The following is a 13,471-nucleotide window of genomic DNA, read 5'->3' as shown; positions in this document are numbered from 1 at the left end:
ACTAAAAATCACTGAATTGTACACTTTAAGAATGGTGAACTTACGGTATGTGAATTATACCATATTTTAATTAAAAAAGGAGATGAAACTGCCCAAGGGTAAAAGAGGGAAGGCAGACCGTCCCAGGGCGCTGCTGAGATCACCACTGGGGCTCCAGCAAGGCACCCCTCCCCGCCTCCCACCCCCGCAATTCCCCTCTCCTCTCGGCCACCCCACCTCGTCTCACTGTGCCCTGAACCCCACTCCCACTTGCCTCGTCCCAGCCACGTTTGCCCCATGGTGAGGCTCCCTCACCCCCGGGGCCCCCTCTGTACTCACCCAGCTGGTTCTGGTAGGACAGCATTTCACATTTCCTAGCAACCAACCCCCAGAAAGGAGGGGTTCCTGGGTGTGGACTTGGTGGCCCCGTCTATCCCCCTGCAGTTGTTTGCTGGTGTCCTGGTTGTAGCCATGGTCCCCTGAGAGCCTGACAAACTAGGACGTGGAGAAGATGAAAACGGTGGGTGGGGGTGGGGGTGGTTCTCCTCTGCCGAGGCCTTTGTTTCAAGGGAGGGAAATGAATTCTCCTGGCCTCAAAATACCCTGCAGCCTGAGGTGGGTGGATCCAGGCTTCCTAACACAAGATGATGATCTTAGACCTTTTATCGAGCACTTACTATCTTCTAGGCACAGTGTTAAGCCCTCCGGGGGAAGGCACATCTGGGCAGTGGCTCCACTACAGGTTCCAGAGTCAGACAGGCTTGGGTTCAAATCCTGGCTTCCCATTTCCTGGCTGTGTGACTTCAGAAAAGTTTCTTTATCTCTCTGACCTTTCATATCTTTGACTGTAAAATGGAGATACCCCTACAGGTTTCCAAATGGTTTGATAACAATGTAATGTTCTCAGCACAGAGGAAATGCTCAACAAATGGGAGACTGTGAGTTCCGTGCAGGCAGGGACCCAATCCATCTTGTTTACTGTAACATCCTCAGCTCTGCCCTCCGTGTGCTTTTCACTTGCGCACCTCCACACCTTGGCCCATGCCGTCCTCTCCACTTGGGATGCCTTTTCCTCTACCCCAATCTCCACTAATCGACATCCTCCCTTTCTTCAGGGTCTGGCTCAATGCCACCTACATCCCATTGGGGTGACTTCTGTGCCTGGGTCCTCTCCCCAATTAAGGTAGAAGCCCCCAGAGCTGAGACTGTGGGATGACCTCCAGTGTGACAGCAGAGTGGTTAATTGCATGGGCTTAGCTCTGGATAAGATACTTAACTTCTCTCTACCTCAGTTTGCTTGTCTGTAAAATGGGCTTAATAATGGTAGCTAATCCCACGGGGGCTCTGAGGTTTAAATGAGGTGATGCTTTTTTTTTTTTTTTTTTTTGGCCTCACGGTGAGGCATGTGGGATCTTAGTTCCCCAACTAGGGATTGAACCTGCATCCCCTGCAGTGGAAGTGCAGAGTCTTAACCACTGGACCACCAGGGAAATCCCATTGTTTTCTTTTCTGTTTTTTTGGCTATGCTGTGTGGCATGCAGGATCTTAGTTCCTCAACCAGGGATCGAACCCGTGCCACCTGCATTGGGAGTGGGGAGTCTTAAGCATTGAACCACCAGGGAAGTCCCACAAGGTGATGCACTTAGAGTGGGGCCTGGCATGTAATAAGCCTTCAATAAATGCAGTAGATCTGTGCTAATACGGTAGCCACAAGCCACACGGGGCAATCTATTATAAAATAAAATTAATCAAAATTTAATTTATTTAAAACTTGAGTTCCTCAGTCTCACTAACCACATTTCACATGTGACAACTGGCTACCAGTGATGTTCAATAGGACACAGCCCAGATAAGAACATTTCCATCACCTCATAAAGTTCCTCTATGGGGCTTCCCTGGTGGCGCAGTGGTTAAGAATTCACCTGCCAATTCAGGGGACACAGGTTCGAGCCCTGGTCTGGGAAGATCCCACATGCCGCGGAGCAACTAAGCCCGTGCACTACAACTACTGAGCCTATGCTCTAGAGCCGGTGAGCCACAACTACTGAAGCCCACGCACCACAACTGCTGAAGCCTGCGTGCCTAGAGCCTGTGCTCCACAAGAGAAGCCATTGCAATGAGAAGCCCGCGCACCGCAACAAAGAGTAGCCCCTGCTCACCACAACTAGAGAAAGTCCCCACGCAGCAATGAAGACCCAATGCAGCCAAAAATAAATAAATAAATAAATAAATAAAAGTTCCATTAGATAGCACTATTGATGATGATGATGATGATGATAATGATGATAACGATAATGATGCTGTGGACACACAGTATGTGCTCTGTGTCTATTTGTGGTCTGGGTCAGAAGAAGCACTTAGGGGTATCTCTGAAGGCTCAGAACTCCTGGGAGGACCCCAACTCCTCTTCCTGGCCCTCCCTGCCCAGCCTCTGATGTCCCCAGAGGTAACTGGGGCCCCTCACGTTAGAGGGATTAGGGTGAGAAAGGTGACTGGTGAGAAACAGGCAGGATTAGAGGCTAATGAGAGGGCAGTGGAGGAACCCAATCTCTGCATGCTGCCCACCTGGCAGGAAGTGGGTGTAGGTGGCAGCTGGGGGCTTTGCAGAAAGAGGCTGGAATGTGAAGTGGGGCGGGACTGGGGTGTGGAGAGGTACCTAACTGCTCCTGAGTGCACGTGGCAGGCACCCTGGATGGAGGGAGATCGCCAAAGACGGCCCCCCTTCTCCTTCTGGACCCAATTCTATCGGGCCCAGAGCAAGGAGGTGTCAGCACTAACCCACATCAGCGTAAAGAGGTCCCAAGACAGCCCAGGGGTGAGGACCAAGAATGCCCTGGGGCTAGGGGACCTGGGACAGCACTGGGAAGAGGGGCTTGAGTTAGCCCAGCTGTTGGGTCCGAGGCTAGACCAGGGGAAACTTTCAGCCCATGTGAACCCCCTCAAGGCCTGGAAGATGTGGCCATGTGGCTGTACTGTGGTCTCAAACAGATGCACTCCTGGTTTCCTTATAGACAGTCATTGACAATGTGGCCTCTGCCCTCTTGGAGCTTCTGACAGCTGGAGAATCCCTTAGACGTGCATGACCCTTGACAGTCTATATCTCAAAGGACAGGGAAGCCTTCTGGGCTTCCCTCATCACCTGGCACAAGTGGTGGACGCCCCTCACTGATCAGATGTTTAAAATCCCAAGAAGCACCCTTACCGCCCCAAGGGCATCAACATGCCCCACCTCTCCCTTAGGACCCAGGGGATGCGAGGTCCTGGACAAGGACCCTTGTGTCCCCATGACCTCAGCGATGAGAAGGGAGGGAAGCAGGGTTGGGGGAGCTCAACCCTTCCCCGTATTGAAGGTGAGGGACCAGCACCACAGGATAGAATTTGAAAGACAGGAAAAGCAGCATCAGCCCTGTGGGAAAAAAAAACCTTTAGCAAGGACACCTTTCGAGTTCCATTTTTCTGCCCCAGCCTGTCTCCTCTTGAATATGGACATTTGTTGCAAAAAGACATGAGCCTCCCACCCCGACAAAATGAATGAACTGTTTACTAGACTAAGTCCCTGACTCCTAGCCATCAGAGCAGGGTGAGGGTGACATTTGCAGAACCGTAGGTGCGGGGTCTCTTCCTTAGTGAGATGGGGAGACTGAGGGTCGGAGAGAAGGGGTGCCTGCAGGGAGCAGTCCTCACTCCCCCTGAAATCCCCCCTTCCCTGGAGGCCTGGGGAGCACTGAGGGGGGTTCTACAGGTACCTAGCCTGGACTCCCATGCCATGGGAAGCCAGCCTCATTTCCTCCCAGCCTCTTCCACCTGGCAGGGGACCTCTGACACGCCCTCCCATGCCTACCTGCCTCCCCCCACCCTAAACTATCCCAGAGCCAAGCACGGGACCTCACTTAATCCCAATTATGTAATGTGCAACCCAACAGTTGGCCAAGGAGGAGGTGCCTGGAGCCATGCCCAGGACGGGGGGCAAAAGGCTCCGCTTGGTCAGGACCACAGACCAGGCTTGGCCTCTGCCTGCAGTGGCCTCTACTCCTCCAGCCTCACCCAGCACCATGGGTGGCCGAGTCGGAGACCTGAGCCCCAAGCAGGCAGAGACCCTGGCCAAGGTGAGAGCCAGGGGAAAAGGGCTGAGAGGAGGAGGGAGGGCGGTGGCCGGAACACTGCCCCACTCTGTTGGCTCAGCATGTCCTTGACATTGTCTCTTTGCCATCACCTCACCCAGGGTCGGGTCTCCCAGTGCCCGGTGACATCAGCCCTGTCCAGGGCAGAGGTTGAGGGAACAGCACCACTTCCGGGCAATAGTGTGGGTGCCAGATCAAGCCTGACTTCTCATCCAGGAGCCAGACCCAGAGACCTTTACCTGACATGCCCCTCCCCATCTCCCCTTAGGTGGGAGCTGAAGATGCTGATGGTCTGCACTCTGACTGTGTTCCCTTTCACTCCCCAGGACCCTGAAAGATGACCTGTCTGTAAGAGCTGAGAGATGGAGTAGAGTGTGTTGTCATCCCCACGGTCAATGGGGAAGAGGATGGATAATCACTAACCATGTTTTTGTAGAAAATGGGATGGAAAAAAAGACAGAAGCCTTGGTGGGCTAACACATGAAAAGAACTAAGAATACATTCATACTCCAATCTACTTACCCACCCATCCACCCATTTATCTTTTCTTCCATCCATCCTCCTACTCCCACCCACCCATCTATCTACTCACACACCCATCTCTCCTTCTGTCCATCCACTATTCATTGATTTGTCCTTCCTTTTTTTCCCATCCATCCATCCATTCTTTCTTCTTTCTATTTACTCACCCATGTATCCTTCCTTCCATTCACCTACCCATCCATCCACCCACCCATCCTCCATCACTGTGGGCCAGACTGCACTGGAAGAGAAGGAGGCAAGACGAAAACAATCACTGAGTCTGGGGCCAAGGCTCAGTGTGAAAACCTCTTCAATCAACGTCTCTCTTCCCAGTTCCGAGAAAATGTCCAGGATGTGTTGCCTGCCCTGCCCAACCCAGATGACTATTTCCTTCTGCGCTGGCTCTGAGGTGAGGGCAGAGGTGGGGAGGTCAGGGTGAAGGGGCAGTGAGAGGGTCCTTGTCCCAGCTGCTCCAGAAGGACCCAAAGCTCTCAGGATCTGACCACACCATCTTGCTTCACATGTTCAGATGCAGGAGAGGGGAGGGGACAGGAAAGGGAGGTCCCACCCAGGCCCTCAGTGTCTTCCATAGCCCCCCACTGCCCTCCATAGCCCCCCACTGCCCAGGACCAGGGCAAGATGACTGCAAGGCAACCTCTTTCCCACCTCATGCCTTCTTTCCATCTTCTCACAGCTCAGAATTTTGACCTGCAGAAATCAGAGGCCATGTTCCACAAGGTGAGACCCATCCCCCTTCCTGGAAATTTGGCAAGGGGCATTGTGGGGGCAATCCCGGCCTCCAGCCCCTACCTCCATCCCCTCCTCAGGGGTGCTGGGAGCCCAGTGAGATCTTACCACTCAACTCCCTTTCAGTACATGGAGTTCCGGAAGACCATGGACATTGACCACATACTGATTGGCAGCCCCCCGAGGTGAGCCAACACCCACACACCCCCCAGTCTCTTACAGACTTACCACCTGAGCAGTCTCTGGATCATCGGGACCATGAGTGGAGGGCAGCAAAGACCATGAGTGTGCAGGCACCTCTCCTGTAATAATTATGAATATTTCCTGGGGACTTATGAGGTCCAAGCCTGAGTTAAGACTTTATCTGCATGATCTCATTTAATCCTCACAACCCCATGAAGTGGGTACCGTTGTCCCCATTGTACACATGAGGACACTGAAGCCCAGCAGTGGTTAAGCAGCCCACCCAAAGTCCCACAGCCCCAAGGTGGAGCTGGGATTTGAGCTCAAGCTTGTCTGTCCTCCAAATCCAGGCTCTTCACCACCACAGTTAGCTCGTGGATCTGAGCTCTCACTCCTAGGGCCTTGGTGAAAGCATCCTGTCTAGGTGGGAAAGAAACTTAGCTCACCAAGAAGTTGGGGAGAAGAGTCCCACCACTGGCGTCTTAGTAAAGCAGTGGTCCTAGTTTCATTTGTGGAGCACAAGCTCTGAGTCAGGCACTGTGTGATCTTGGGGACTTTCCCCAACAGAGGAGGGGGAATGGGGCTCAGATAGGTGGCGTCACTTGCTCAAGGATGCACAGGAGGGAAGCAGTAGCATCTGTTTTTGAACCAGGTCTGTGACCTTCAGAATACATGTTCTTCATCACTAAGCCCAACTCCTTCCCATGGAAAGGGACACGGGAGACATTGGGGGCAGAACTAAGGAGCCCAGAGGCCTCAAGCAGGCACGGCTGAGACCTGCCTTGGCCATGTACCTGCTGTGAGCAAGACCCCCTCCTGCAAGCCCCTCAGTTTTCTCACCTGGACAGTAGTGCCGCCCTCCAGCAGAGAGACAGTGCTTGTACCACGGTGTGTGTTGGCTCAGGCAACCCACGGCAGCCTGGTCTGGGTATCTCTGGGAGGTGCATGATGCCAAGTTTCGTGTGTTTGTCCATGCCCAGGTGATCCAGAAGTACATGCCTGGGGCCCTGTGTGGCTATGACCATGACGGCTGCCCTGTGTGGTATGACATCATCGGGCCACTTGACCCCAAGGGCCTGCTTTTCTCCGTCACCAAGCAGGACCTGCTCAAGACCAAGATGAGGGACTGTGAGTGCATCCTGCGCGAGTGTGACCTGCAGACAGAGCGGGTGAGGCTGCCAGGGGACGTGGTCCCAGGAACACCCCTGTGCTCTCTGCTGTCACAGTCAGAGGGCTCTGTGGTCAAACACCAGCTCTGCCGCTTCCCCGAGCTGGAAGAGTTTGCCACCTTGGAAAGTGGTAACTTTGGTGGTGGTAACTTTGCCACCTTGGAAAGTTACCTCACCTCTCTGAGCCTGTTTCCTCACCTATAGAACAGGGACAATAATAATGGTCGCAAAGATTAAATTAGATAATGCAAGTATATGGCTGGCATACAGGGCCTAATTCATATTTCTCAGAATGCTAGCTACTGTTATTCCCTCTGAGTCTTTGCCCCTGTTGTTCCTCTGTCTGGATAACCCGACCTCCAGCATACACACTTCCCTCCTACACTTCCTTGGCTCTCTCCTATCTATCTTTCAGGTCTCAAACTGTCACTTTCTCTGAGGCCCCCGTCTGGGTTAACGTGTGTTTCCACAGCTCCCATGTTGTCCAGCTCTCACTTCAGGACCATGGGGATCTGGTTGCTTGTCAGTCTCCCCAACCAGACTGTGAACTCTTTAAGGACAAGAACTCTGGATTATTGAGCTACATGCTATACTTTCAGTGTCTGGCTCAAAATAGGTGCTTAATAAATATTAGTTGGACAAATAGAGGGATGATTGGCTGAATAAACAGCAGTATGAAGGGATGGATGGGTGAACTGATGAGTGGGTGGGTCAATTAATGGATGGATGGATAGACATGATGGGTGGATGGATGATGAATGATGGGTGATGGATGATGGATGGATGGTGGATGGATGGGTGGTAAATGGATTCACTGTTTTGTCCACTCATTCATCTGAGGGCAGAGTAGGAATCTGGGAGAAGCCCTGAAGGGTCATGTGCTGGGGTCACCATCTCCCAAGTTCTGAGCCTGCACCCTGATCCTTGCTCTCATCCTCACAGCTGGGGAGGAAAATTGAGACCATCGTGATGATATTTGACTGTGAAGGCCTGGGGCTGAAGCACTTCTGGAAACCCCTGGTGGAAGTGTACCAGGAGGTGGGGAAAGGCCCCTGGGCACCCCTGCTTGCTTTAACGACCAGCTTGGCCTGCTGTGACCTTGCTGCTCACTCAGAGCCAGGATCTGGTAAAAGGTGGTGGCCTTCCTGGGCCCCATCCCTGCAGCTCAGGACCCAAAGATATGTTCGCTGGAAGATCCCACAGAACAGGCCTCAGGGACAACACTGTACTGAGACCATAGGGGCCAGCTTCAGACAAACCCCGCCCAGCCCTGTCATGCCTAGCTCTGTGACTCAGGCGAGTCACTTTATCCCTCCATGCTTCATTTTCCTCACTTACAAAATGGGGATACTGATTGCACTTCAAAGGGATGTAGGGATATTTCAGTGAGTTGTTATGTAAAGTGTATACACAAGCGCTTGGCAAATAGTGAACGTTTAATAAACAGTAAATGTTTTATTTACTATTACATAAATTATTATTATATACTACCGTTGCTATAACATTTGCTCTAAAAATGATTATTGTTGTGTAATTACTATTAGGGTATGGTTGCAATAGTCTGGGGTGAGATTTCCTCCAGGGGCCATAGAGGTGATAGAAAGAAGGGAAACCCTCCACAGCCCTCTGAATCCTCCAGAGGGGAGGTTGCAAAGGGAATGGGGGTAGGAGAAGAAGAGGTGTGGGCTCTCATGGGGTCTTTCTTGGTTCCACAGTTCTTTGACCTCCTTGAAGAGAATTACCCAGAGACCCTGAAGTTCATGCTCATTGTGGAAGGTGTGTGGCAGGTGACTTCACTCCCCTGTGCCTCCAGTTCCTTATCTGCACCCTGGGGACAATACTAGCACCTTTTTCCCTGGATAGCAGTGAGGCAGGTTGGTTGCTTGGCTGCATGCAAATCAGAGTGCCTGAAACAGAGTAACTTCTCCATAAATGGTAACTTCTATGGTTGGCTTTACTGCAAGAAGAGGCAGCTCCAACCTCAGTTCTTCCAGGAATCCCCCCTCACCTTTCCCACCCATGTTGATCTCTCCCTCCTCAAACTGCCTCTGGCACTGGCAGCTGGTGCAGCCCAGTCTGGCCTTTCCTGTCAACTGCTTTCTGGGGCTTCCAGTTGTCTTGTGTGTATTCATCCTGTTTTCCTTGGGTTGTCTGCTCCTTGAAGGCAGGGCCTCTGATTCTCCACTTCTGTTGTATCCCTCACAGGCCTGGGGCCAGGTGGAAACTCAGTAGGTATTTGGGTGGTTGTTGTTTGGGTGGGTGGGTGGATAGAAAGATGGATGTATGTTTGATGGTTGACTGGTTGATTCATTGCTTAGTTTGTTGTCTATTTGGCCAGTTGTTTAGCTGGCTGGTTGACTGGTGGTTAGCTGGATATCTGGTTGTCTGGTTGGATAGCTGTTAGCTTGGTAGACTGACTGAGTGACTAGTTAGCATTTTGATTGCCTATGTGGGTGAGTGGCTAGTTGGCAGATTGGTTGGTTGGTTGGCTGATTTGTTGCTTGGCTGTATCTTGGATGGTTGATTGCTGGTTGTTTGAATGGTTGGCTGGTTGGTTATTTGAATGGTTGACTGACTGGAAAAGGCGGTTGGTTGGGCAGTTAGCTGGTTGTTTAATTAGCTGATTGGTTTACTGATTGGCTGACATGTTGATTGGTTGTTTGACTATTTGGTAGGTTGGCTCTTTGATTGGTAGGCTGATTGATGGGTTGGTGAGAAGGTGAATTGATTGGCTATTTTTTGGCTGGTTTGCTGGCTGTTTGATACATTGAATGATTGATTGGGTGGTTGGTTAGTTGGCTGCTTGTTGTTTTAGTTGACCAGTTGGTTGGATGGTTTGTCAGATGCAGGGCATTGGAACTTGCCAAGGTAACTCATGATTCCTCCACATTGTTGGCTATGACTGTTATGGAGAGAGTGGCCCAGTGGAATTATCTTTTCCCCATTATACTTGCTTATATCTCTCCAGCCACCAAACTGTTTCCTGTGGGATACAACCTCATGAAGCCCTTCTTGAGTGAGGACACTCACAGGAAAATTATAGTGTTGGGAAATAAGTAATTCCAGCTCCATCGCCTAAGCTCTACGTATGAACTTTGGAGTAAGTTTGGTCCATCACCCTCTCCAGAGATCCACACATCACCTAAAGTCAGAGGCTCCTCCTTCTCAAAGATGAAATGGGCCTTACACTATAGAGTCTATCCTGTTACCTCTGTCTTACTTCCTGCCATGCATCTTTGGTGACTAAAGCCTCCACATCTTTCTCCTTATCAGTTTCAGTTTGGTTGCTAGTCAACCTCTGGGCTATGGGCATCAGTTTCTTTTCAACACTCATCGCCTCAGTGCTTCTAAAGGCAATTTGGGCTGAAGAGGATGAGGAAGAAGAGCAGGAAGAGGAGAAGTGATTCAGAGAAGGAATGCTCAGTAAGAAGGGACTGGATAAGTAAATAACAATGCATCCATTTGATGAATTATTGGGCAGCCATGAAAAGTGATTTGATGTCATGGGAAATGTCATTAAGTTAAAAGAAAAATAGATTATAAAGTGGTGTGGATAGTATGGTCTTATTTTTATAAAAACAAGAATATATTTCTAGAAGGAAATACAACAAAATAATTTTGTGGTTAGCAAGAAATCAGGTGGTTTATAATTTTTTAATATATTTCTGTACTTTCTAAACTTTCAGAATTACATGTATTACCTTTATAAGTGGGCAAAAAAATGTTTTAATGATAGAAAAAAAGAAATAGAGAAGAGAAATAGTTCTTAAACTCAACTGGTGACCCTGAGCTTGGAGGATAACATCTCATAATCAGAATGATCAGATCATCAAATCAGGAGATCTGAGAATCCAGGGGGATGGGGATGAATCTAACAAATCCCTGTTTTCTCTCCCTTTCTGATACCTGAGTCTCTGCCTCTGCCTAGATCCACTGGGGTAGGGAGCTGGGTGGATCACAGGTAGCCCCCAAATCCTGGAGCAGTGTGGGTAACTGCCACACTCCAGACCCACATCCAGGCCTCTGCCCCATTTGGTGGTGCACAGGGTTCTGTGCATTTGGCTGTGAGATGCCAAGCATTATGGTCTTTCTTCTCATCCCACTGGTATCTCCCATGGCCACAGCAGGGGATAACTTGAATTGGTTATAGGGCTGGGGCCATGGTGACACCCCAGGATCCAGAACACTTAGAGCTTTGCATAGGGCATGAAGAACAATAACGGGCATTATGATTGTGGTGATTAAGCAGCAGAGAGGGGGAGGTCCTTTCAAAGACCCAGGGCTGTCCCTCTCCACCCAGAGGTCTGACTTGTGTATGCCACTTGCACACAGTGTGGCCCCTGACATGGTCCTTGACCTCATTAGGCTCCTTGAAACAATTAAACAACTCTAATCTTGACTGCTCATGACTGGGAGACCCTCAAAAATGTGCAAACCCATCAGCCAGGGAAAAGATGTTTCTATAGCAACACAATGCTGGAAGACATTTCTGCAGCCTAAGGCCTGGGGGCCTAGGGAATGGGCCCTGGCAGCCTAGCTCCTGTAGGGCTTCTCCCCAAGGTCAGGTCCTCCTGGTAGGAGGGGGGCTGATGGGTCCCCTCCATGCTCAATAGTCACCCTTCAACCCCTCTCCCCACAGACAACTGGAAGGAAGGTTTGCTGAAACTCATCAGTCCTGAGGAACTGCCTGCCCAGTCTGGGGGGGCCCTGACCGACTCAGATGGGGACCCCAAATATTTAACTAAGGTATGAAGAGCCCCAGAACAGGGGAGGGTAGAGGAGTAGAGCTGGGTTCCTTTCTCACCCACTCATTCATTCCACAAATGGCAATGGAGAAACCCCTGTGAGCCAGGTATTGAGTTAGTCCCAGCCCTGCCCTAACAGAGCTCTCAGCAGCTGTGCAGGCAAACAAGAAATGGGGAAATTTTGACCCAGAGGGATGAGCTGGAAGGGGAAGTTCCCAGAAGAGGCCCTGATTGAGGATGGAGGGACACAGGAGGCTTCCCAGGGTGGGGGGATGGGTAGGGGAGGACAGGATGAGCAGGATACTTCCAGGAGATGGGGAAATACCTCAGGCAGGAGAAACAGCATGAACAATGCAAGAGGGGCAGAGCAAGCCCATCTTGCTCTGTGTCTGCAAATCAACTATGGTGGGGAGATCCCCAAGTCCATGTACATGCAGGACCAGGTGAAGACTCAGTACGAGCACTTGGTGCAGATCAGCCGCAGCTCCTCGCACCAGGTGGAGTACGAGATCCTGTTCCCAGGCTGTGTCCTCAGGTAAGGAACAGGCCACCGACCCACCCCTGGCTGGGCCCTAGCCCCTCAGGGACCCTTCAGCCTGAGCAGCGACCTGTTCCCCTCCTTCCCCCAACACAGGTGTCAGTTCTCATCGGACAGTGCAGACATCGGCTTCGGGGTTTTCCTAAAGACCAAGGTGGGGGAGTGGCAACGGGCTGGGGAGATGACGGAGGTGCAGCGCAGCCAGCGCTACAACGCCCACCTGGTGCCCGAGGATGGGAGCCTCACCTGCACGGAAGCTGGCGTCTGTAAGTCTGCCCTGGCTGGGCCCCAGACCTGGAAGGTTGGAGCCACCTATGCCATGGTTTATAGGAAGAAACAGAGGGGTAGTGACCACCCCCCACGGACATACACCCTAGGTCAGTGCCATTCATCCATACAGTCACTCATTCGGTCCACACTTGAGAGCACCTATCGGGTGCCAAGAGCCAGAGACAGAAGGGGTTGAGAGCACTCAGGCCGCAGGACACAGGCAAGGGACAATAGGGCAGTGACATTCCCCAGGAGGAAACTGGGGCTCTGAGAGGTAAATCAACTTGCCCAGAGCCACACAGCTTAGTGTGGTACCAGGGTCCCACTTCAGCCTCGTGGTAGCTGCATAACCCTGAGCAAAAGTCTTACTGAGCACAGGTTTGCTCACCTGTGAAGCACAGGCTACAACTCCTACCTCTCGGGTGCCTGTAATGAGGCAGAAGGCATGCACAGGCCTCGCCCTGCACCCCACTTCATCAAGGGGCCTGGGAGGCCTCTGATGTGCCGAAATGCCCCCCTGGCACACCTGTCATGTGACTGTCCAGGTGTGGACACAATGGGGGGCAGTGGCTATTGTTCTCATTGCCAGTTGGTGCAACTAAAGCCAGGCTGGGCACATGCCAGGAGGAGGTCAGTTTCTGTTTACAGGCCCTGCTCAGGAATGGCAGTTCCCATGGGGAAGGGAACAGGAGTCGGGGGAACTTGGTCCAGCTTGGCAAACACAACAGGTGGGAACACAGCCTGTTCTCCCCCATGGCCAGGGCAGGGCGCAGGGAGTGTGAAGCCAGGCCAAACTACCCATCTGTCCATATGTCCCCCCAGATGTCCTGCGCTTTGACAACACCTATAGCTTTGTCCACACCAAGAAGGTCAGCTACACAGTGTAGGTGCTGCTTCCGGATGAGGGCATGCAGAAATATGACAAGGAGCTCACCCCTGTCTAGGCAGCTCCCTCACTTCCCAGAGACCCCTGACCCTCTGCTTTCGGTCTATATATCCTACTCTTCCCCCAGAAATTGCTCAGTAGTCCTCTTGACTCTGTGACACTAGTAAGTAAAGAAAAGGCTGCCTTGGGGAAAATGCATATGCTGTGGTCAGATCAGGAAAGGTACGAGAGGCACAGCTTTGGAGAATGCCGAGGTTGCAGAAAAGGAAGAAGCAAGGGTAAAAACAAGTGGATGTCCCTGAAACCCAAAA

The 13,471-nt window shown here is 51.5% G+C and overlaps 1 protein-coding gene across 1 annotated transcript; it reads left to right on the top strand.

Moving 5' to 3' along the window:
- Window positions 1-4,031: 4,031 nt before the first annotated feature.
- On the top strand, window positions 4,032-13,218 carry LOC102999041 (SEC14-like protein 3). Its single transcript, XM_057526799.1, is given in 13 exon segments — window positions 4,032-4,085; window positions 4,956-5,031; window positions 5,317-5,360; window positions 5,496-5,532; window positions 5,535-5,554; window positions 6,533-6,721; window positions 7,664-7,759; window positions 8,437-8,497; window positions 9,690-9,773; window positions 11,361-11,467; window positions 11,835-12,001; window positions 12,101-12,270; window positions 13,097-13,218. Coding segments are annotated over 13 exon segments (1,227 nt in total).
- Window positions 13,219-13,471: the final 253 nt, after the last annotated feature.

The sequence above is a fragment of the Balaenoptera acutorostrata genome, chromosome 13 (assembly GCF_949987535.1).
Source record: "Balaenoptera acutorostrata chromosome 13, mBalAcu1.1, whole genome shotgun sequence".
Classification (NCBI taxonomy): domain Eukaryota; kingdom Metazoa; phylum Chordata; class Mammalia; order Artiodactyla; family Balaenopteridae; genus Balaenoptera; species Balaenoptera acutorostrata.
Note: the sequence above shows the minus strand (reverse complement) of the source record. Positions and strands in the feature narration are given on the sequence as shown.